Raw genomic sequence first — 8,701 nt, 5'->3', positions numbered from 1 at the left:
GTTTTCTTAAACAAATTCTTCCCAGCAAGCAGTTTTGTTTGTCGTCTCGATTGTCCGCATCGTTATATGTCATTCATTCAGGAACGCTTTTTCTTACGTTTACGAGTATTCATCTATGTGGATCTTCAGAACTAGTTCAGATTTCGGTGTAACGTTCGTTTTAATTAAATGTACACTCTTAAACGAGGAAATTTCGATCGAAATTGAATTTCATTGAAAAGACAAGGGTTGCATCGAAAGCTTGTGTCTGCGTGTCGCAAATCCGTGGAAAACTGAATGAGAAGTTCTGAACAATTCTCTGGTTGCTTGAAAACATGGACGGACGTATCCAGCTATTGAAATAGCAGCAAATGAATCATTGCTCTCGTGGTTGAAGAACAGAAAGGAATACTTCTACAGCGAATCGCAACTGAGGAATGCAATTGTGACAATTTTTACGGCGACGGGGATAGAACGAGAAGGAAAACGACGGAGAAAATTGAACTTGTTCTGAAGATGATCGTTCAACACGTGTGGTCTCGAGTTTATCAGTTTTACAGATGGATCGTACGTTCTCGGTCAATTTTTCATCTTTCGTAAGGCGCGATCGAGCTCCTCCCCGGGAGAACTCGAGGAGATGTTGTCAGGGAGAAGCGGGATCTCTCTTTCAGCTGATCCAGCCCGCAGCGCACGTTTACAGGGCCCTATAGTTCCGTGTCACGTGTCGAATCTTCGGTGATCGTACAAATTCGAGGAATCACGCTGTGAATGTCCTCGAAGAAGATCAAGACGCCCCGTAGACGCAGGCAGAATTATCTGGCGGACTGATTTTCTCCACTGGCAAGACTGCCGCTCTGTGCCATTCGTCTCGCACCTAAAAATCAAGCAACGGTCACTCATTCGATGGAAATGGGACGTAAACTTACGTGTAGAGTGAGACACGTAAAGTGTGACAGTGGAATGTTAGAGAAAATATCGGTGATATGAAGAAAATTTTAGGAAACATCCAAGGATTTCTTCTTCTAAATAACAAGTACCTTATTATTATTATTATACTGATTTAGGACTCGTCGATCCTATTCACCATTTCAATTACAACGAATAGGACCGTAAAAGGCAATATACACTTCGATTAAACGCAACCTTGTCTAACCTAACCTTACAATTTTTTTATGACTACACCTCTTCGTCTTACAATTAGCTATTCACAATTTTCATACCGTGTTAAACGACACGAAGTTAAGATATTGTATTTTATTCGTGTTCGATAAACTTCAGGCAAAAATTTCAATTGAGATTCCAGTTAGAATTCAGGTTTATTACAAACGTAGCATTTTATTTTTCATATCTTGACCATAATCTGCACCACAAGTCTGACACGTTATTGCAACGCAAAGGATCGATAGATCATTATACACAATGAACTTGAAATATTTAATAGAACACTTTGACAAACTTCAAACAAAAATTGCAATTGAAGTTCGACTTAGAATCCAAGTACATTACAAAAGTAGCGTTCAATTTTTCATATCGTGGCCATAATCCGCACCGCAAGGATCGATAGATCGCTATAACAACTAATTGAAAAGGATTCAACAGGACACTTGGATTAAATAGAAACACACAACAACTCACCTGCTCGACTTTAGTGAATACCCTCAGTAAATTGAGGCCTGCCAATTTTTTAATGTCATCCTCCGTCCATGCTGGATCCTCGAGTAGTGTGGCCAACAATTGAGGATACCTCGAAACATCCTCCAAGCCTGTAGGAGTGCTGTAAAAAGGGAAAAGAAAAAGCGCATCGATAATCGCAGTGTCGCTTTATTTCACTACTGTAATGATATCTGCCATCCAGAGAATAGATATTCGACGATAAAATGGAATTTGTTCCAGCAGTCTCGTATCAATGGAAGCAATTTTACGATTTACGCGTTCGGCCTAAGTGTTCATTGTGTGTATCGTGAATTGTTCGCGAACCTCTCTCTCTCTCTCTCCCTCCTCTCATGGATGGAACTGTAATTGCTTCATTGAGCCGAGCATCGATAATGATTATTCTCTGAATGCGCGTTGTACCGAGGATACTCGAAAGATAATTACAAATTTATCCCGTCGAAGCCAGCTCCTATTCCAACGTGATCGATCCCCGCCACCTTTCGAATGTGATTGATGTGTGCTGAAACAGCATGGTCCCTTAATAAACCCAATCGCAGCCGTGTGCCGTTTAAAATTTCCTCGATTTTTATTATTATTATGTTTTTTGTTTTCGCCAAACTGACACACCGTCGTTTCACCGTAGTATCTCGATCAAATTCTCCGCTCAGTTCGATTGTTAATCAGTCACTGTTCACGCGTTAATCAGTTAATTGACGCGATCGAGCCGACGCGGAAAGAATATGAATCATTGCTCTCGAATACGAATTTCTATCGTGCGTACGTGTATATGTGGATCGTATTATCATATTCACAGATTCATATATTCGACGGTGCAGATTATGCGATACTACATCGATGTTACTCGATAGAAATGGTAAATTGTTACTCTTTGTTCCGGATCAATTCGATCCGACTGAAGATTCGTTACAGTACAACTGTTACAACGCGATCGTTTTAACATACTAGATTAGTTATTCATTTTACGGAGAAATTCGAGCATTCGGTGTCACGCTTCGATCATTACCATTCATAAATATTCATCCGGGGTAATTGTAAGATTTTTGACCGACTAAATTGAAGCTTCGAATCTTTTTCTTCTTTCGCAACTGCTCGAGATTACGTACAGAATAATTTGTACAGTTTGTCTGTCGATTGAGTATACAGGGTGGGCCATTAATTGTCTTCTCTGCTTATGGCGATTTAAATGGCTTCAAAGGTGTAAGAAAATTTTTAAGATGGAATAAAATTTCTCTCTCCTTTTTACCAATGTTACCTGTGCTCTTTTACCTGCGTTTTGAATGTGTATGTTTTTTTTTTAGAAAAGGTAATTAGATGGTCCATGCTGTGTATCTTTCTCGCCGGTAACGAGATAATATATACATATGTCGACAATGGTGTTCTACGTACCAATAACGTCTTTTATGGTGGCTGTACTGTTGCACGTTATGAAGTATGTATAAAACGGAACCATTGCCACTCCGCCGTTTTTAGCCTGTGAACAGACGCATTAACCTCAGATACAGGCGAAGATTGTACAATTCGGGATATTATACGCCGAAGGAAAAGCGATTGTAAAATTGTGTCGGGCAGAATAAAACGAGTATTCCATTTCCTTGCGAATGTATAAAGCCATTGAATTTACCCTTCCATTGTGCTTTCGAAAAAAAAAAAATATTGTCCCCGTTGCTGCATAACGGAGGCTGCCTCGAAATTACAGGTACAAACTTAGACGGCTAATGGTATATTTTTATAGAATGGACAAAGAAAAGGGTTGAAGAGTTTTTTTTTAGAGAAAATACTCGCTGTTGAGGTCAAGTTATAAAAGATATTGATATTCCTTGTAGTTATACAAATTATTCCTTTCGTTTTTAGACACATTTTGTTTAATACAACGCATTATTTAAGTTTCATTTAATTATTTTTGTGCATTCTACATTGTATCGTTGTAGAATTACGTTAAATTTACCGAAATGCGTGGGTAAATCCTTCTTGTTCATAATTTTTAATTTTAATAATTTTAATAGAAAATCACTCTTTCGTGTCGTTTAAAAGTATCAGCAACAGATCTACAAGATCAGATGGCGGCTTTCTCTTCGAACAAAATTCCCATCTGCGATTGAGATGTGCAAGTTGCCCCTTTAATTGGTAAATTTTCCAAACGCAACACGAGACAGTGTTCGCAGAGGTTATCGGCTGATTTTAAAAGCCGTGGAAAACAGCAGCGCGCATCGATCGGTGCTTTACGATTTTTCCTTTTTAATCCACGATTTGAACGTTCTGTGCCGGTGGGCGATATTAAAAAAGTTACGATTCGAGACGGTGTGCTTTCCAGATGCATATGCGACTGGAAAACGCACATTGAAATTCGATGAGCGAGCTGCTTTCTCGAACCGCGCGCGTCGTAGCATTCGTAGTTTTCCATATTGATTTTGTCCAGAGTCGTTTTTTGAAAGACAAGCGGAAACGGCTTCGATGCTATCAAAATCATCTGTTCCCACTTGCTTTTACGTTTATGTTCTTACCGGCGCTCTGGTAAAGGGGACAGCTGAAGCTTTTGTCCGTTGCTCTTCCCTCTGCGCTCTTTCGATATAATACCAGCAAGCAAATGGCCAATTGTATATAAAAAAAATGTCTGCACGCGTTCATTTTGCTGATAGTAGTTCATTCCCTACCTAGCATAATTGCCTTTTCATCGTATACCCTTATAACGCGAATCTTCGTCTTAGGTAATTTTGAAATTCCCGCGGTTTCAAGCCGCGAAAATTTGAAAAAACTCAACTCCACTAAAATCGAACATGCTTATTTAAAATAACTTCCACAATGTTCCATACACTTTTGTAAACGTAGATACGACAAGAGAATCAATTCCGCGTACACAAAAATTCGAATTACGTATTTTGAAATTTCGCGGCTGAAAACCGCGGGAATTTCGAAAAGCAGAGAAAGGGTATTAACGTAGAAATGAAAGAACCGAAGGATTTCACGTTCGAATCAGTGTCAAGATGAAAGGCTACCTCTGTTGTACATATTCTTCAGGTCAGCTCTTAAAGCGTTCGCCAATAAAACTCGAAAGAAATCGTAAAGCTACCCCTGTGGGGATGCAATTTCACTCTACACACCGCGTTGAAATTTTAATACCGCGAACTCGTATAAATCATATTCCCCGTTCGCTAGGATTTTTGAACGATTGCCTCGGGATACCTATGAAACATTCAATGTCCACATCGTCCTCGCGCGATCGCGCGAATCTCCCCGATTTCCGATCCGAAATTATGCGTTTCGAATTTTGCCGCGTCGCGGTCTATACGGCGGGCAACATTTCCCCCTATCGCTTGTTATAAAAGTCCGTCGTATCTCTTGCTGCACGAGAATACGTGTTGGGTTTAAATCCGTGCCCGGGACGCTTCACATTTTTCCACCGTTATTTATATGTAAATTTATTTACCAATTATTCGCGCTGCGCGTGGATTAGCGTGATGATAATTTATGCAAAGGTATCATACAGATTTCCCAATTAATTTGCATAATGGAGATTCCACTGTATCGCAGTCCGTGTGAATTCATTATTACAGCAGAGAGAGGCTGGTACAATGTACATAGGGATCAAAGAACAAAAAGGGACGAACCATTCTAATTTCCTTCCGTTTCATTTGCACCAAGCATCGACAGTTCTCTTCTTAACTTTATAATCTGTTCGTTGATAGAGAATAACACACTGCCTCTCTGCTGTTGTTGGTTTCGGGCGATTCATCAATGCCCGAATTCTTGATAAAAATCTAAAAGAGACCCTTGAGAGAGAGTAACAGGACGATCTTTATCCATCTTCGGTTAGCTTCGAAATGCTCGAAGCCAATGTGCAATGGCTATCCCCGGAGCTTTATCTAGTCCTTTTTATCTCTGCCTCCTATGGAAAATTACTGAATGTGCCAATCGAGAGAGGAGACAATGCTCTGCCGTCTCTACTCGATACCTGACCCGACTTAAACTATGAGGTAGCCGTTAATTGGGGCAGCAGTGTGGCACAGCTAATAACATGTTGCCTGACAGGCCATCGTTCGGCTTCTGATTGGTGTAACTCATCCCCTTGTTGCTCCGTCATGATCGAGCTGGTATTGATTGTGCCGCCGGAGCAAATAAGAAACACCTTGATTCTTCGTCATAGAGACATATTTTCCCCGGGAATTTTAGCCAAGCTAATAACTCCTCGCCCGGAGAGAATACTTCTTTTGGCAACTTTTTTTTCTACATTCACTTCGGTTCCGTGTAATTGAAATTTTCCTCTTTTTCTTTCTTTCGTTAAGTTTTAACGTCGATTCGACGACGATTCGGAACGAATATATGGAAATTTTTGGATCGGTGATTATTTGAAATTATAAAGGGGAATTATTATGTCATGACGTGATTAGAAGGAGCTTCTAGCTTTACGAAGAGGTGCGAGCTGAACTTCTGACCGTAATTTCGAGAGTAAAGTTATCTATGAAGAATTTTTAATTTACAAGATTGACAATAAATTCGTGGGAATTTAATTACCAACTGTCGACGGGAATTTACGAATCAGCGGTCGAATGAAATTTAAGGCGACCGCTCTATTGTTCCCGTCTCAAAATTAATCCCACAGATTAGCTTGAAGCATCGATGGAGGGTAATTGTCGTTTCGATGTGTGTGATTGGCAGGCACAGGGCTCCGATAGGATTAAATTTTAATCGAGCTTTACACGGAAGGCTTAATCACTTAGTTTACTCAGTGTTGTGTCATTAATTTGAAATCACTTGCACAAGTTCGAACAGTGTGCCTGGGCCGTTCAGAATCTCTGCCGGACAGAAGGGCGTGAATTATCGTACCAACTTGTTCCAAGTGAAAAATCGTCGTGCTCTCGTTTCTTCTGACCCTCTCGCGTTTTTTCACGTGATTTATATCTTCAAAAGCCTTTCGCTGGCTGTGTCTGTGTGCACGCGAACAGAGAGTCTGTATCGTGGTACTCGAAGAGAGAGAGAGAGAAAAGTTTAATGCTCAGAGGCTCGTAAATATTTAGATAATTGTTTCCCCGAGTGTTTATGGCGCATGCGAACGTTTTAAAAACGGATTGTACGTTCTCATTTGGCCGGCCTGTGACTTCTCTGACGGATAAATCATGTAGCTTCGCGTATCGTAATCCCAATTTAATCCCACGGTATTCTCTGCACAACTATTTTTTTTCCTCCTCTCCTTTTCTTTCTTCTCTTTTTTTTTCTCTCGTCTCTGCTAGTCTCATTGACTCAGGTCATATGTTATTTTACACGAGTATCCTGTGTGACTTTTTCTACACCCTCAACCCCTTCCTATTATACCAAGCGCGAATTCCGTGTCACGTTGAACACGTACGTACTTTTCTGGCCTGAATATATCCTCTTAGTCGCTTCGAACTCGCTTCGAATTTCCCTCGTTTTTCACGGCGACGCTTCTTTTTTTCTTCCCCTCTCCCCTCCTTTCCGATCCGCTTCCACGGCCGTACATTTTCAACAGACGAATCCATCCCCCTTTCTCTCTCTCTCTCTCTCTCCCTTCCGTTCACCTGATATTCCAGCCGCTGGACTGGTTTTGAATTTTTAGTTAAGAAAAGAGAAAAGAACGATAGAGAGAGCGAGAGAGGGAGAGACGTAACGTGTTTTCATCGAATCCCGCAACGAGGCTAGAGCCTGGATCAACCCTGAACTTTTCGAAACACCCGACCTGGTTCTAGTCGCGTGTTTGCTGACCTAAAACCAAATAATCTTTTCGTTGGCCAACGTTTGCCAGTAGTTGGGGCCGAAAAGGATGGTCAATTTTCCGCATTTCACCCGGCCATTTCAGCTTTTCGAGGATTTTCTGTATCGCTGTATAGGGGGTGGGGTCTGTAATTAGCGAATAAATTTCGATGATTAAATTCGCGTTTATCGATCGTGTTAATTCTCCATTTGTTTCGAATCGTACCGGTTTTTCTTCTTTCTTTCTCTCCTTTTTTTCTATTCGTTATTTGTCGCTGAACCGAATGGAGAATTTGGTACATTATACCGAGAAGAGATTACAGTTAATGCCATTCTACCAACTTTCAATGTAGCAGCCGGAAAACTGCAACTAAAACGTTAAAATTTATCGAGCGACCCAAAAAGCTAGGTTGTTGGGTAGTGGGTTAAGCATGGATTACATCATAAATGCTCACTAACAATTTTATCTGCTGCTGTGTTTGCGCTCAAAATAAATTATTCTCTTCTATTTTTTTTTTTTTTTTTTCAGATCATTATTTTCACGAGTGACGACAATGTTATCGCAGAATATTTCGTTGCAATGAAAAAATACTAATCTATTCATTCCAAGTTAATATTTAAAATACTTTCCCTCGAAGACCGATCGATACGAATTCAAATTTCGCGCCCTTAAATTCCCAATCAAATTCGACACCGTTCTCCTTTTCCTCCCTCGAATAAAATTTCCCTGGTACCTACACTCGTCACAAACAAAATATCATCGATATCGAAAATTTCTCAGAACCGTACTACAAGCCACGTTTCAAATATACCGGGTGTCTCGGTAATTAAGCGCGGAGAGAAGGAGAGAAAGGCCGTATTTTCCACGGTTCTACGACATTGTTCCGTACAAATTCATTCATCCCGGTAAAATATCTACTTGGCTTCCCCAACGAGAGACGTATAAAAACTCGTAACCGTAAACTCGGAATTTTTACGTTCGCCGGCGCAGCCTCGTATATCTGGTGTACGCACAATGAATTCTCGCGTGTGAGAGGCGCGCGACGCTAATCTCGCGGGCGGATCTCGGAATAAATGAATGGGAATAGGTGTAGTGAAAACTTCTATTTTTCTTTTTCATCTCCTCCCACCCTGTGTCTCCACCCACTACACATTTTCCGCATCTGGTCAAGCCTGCGGTTCGTTCGTATGCAACACGCGGCAGCTGGGGCTGCACTCGTTGCATCAACTTGTGCACGCGCGTCGAGTGCACTCTTGGCTTGGTGCACTCTTGCACCGAGCGTCTCGTGGCGCCTCCAGACGAACCCGCGAACCGTGCTCACGTCGATTTTCCTTCTTTCATTTT

General features: G+C 41.1%; 1 protein-coding gene across 1 annotated transcript in view; it reads right to left on the bottom strand.

Annotated features, from left to right (window-relative positions):
• Positions 1-763: 763 nt before the first annotated feature.
• Positions 764-8,701, bottom strand: part of LOC108576248 (dipeptidase 1-like) — a 153,536-nt gene continuing 145,598 nt past the window's right edge. The window contains exons 9-12 of the mRNA XM_017939207.1: positions 3,040-3,124; positions 2,077-2,152; positions 1,615-1,753; positions 764-853 (exon numbers count right to left, since the gene is read on the bottom strand). Coding sequence (XP_017794696.1) covers positions 764-853; positions 1,615-1,753; positions 2,077-2,152; positions 3,040-3,124 — 390 coding nt within the window. The remainder of the gene's footprint in view (positions 854-1,614; positions 1,754-2,076; positions 2,153-3,039; positions 3,125-8,701) is intronic.

This window comes from Habropoda laboriosa, unplaced genomic scaffold (genome assembly GCF_001263275.1).
Source record: "Habropoda laboriosa isolate 0110345459 unplaced genomic scaffold, ASM126327v1 scaffold212, whole genome shotgun sequence".
In the NCBI taxonomy this organism is placed as follows: Eukaryota; Metazoa; Arthropoda; class Insecta; order Hymenoptera; family Apidae; genus Habropoda; species Habropoda laboriosa.
Note: the sequence above shows the minus strand (reverse complement) of the source record. Positions and strands in the feature narration are given on the sequence as shown.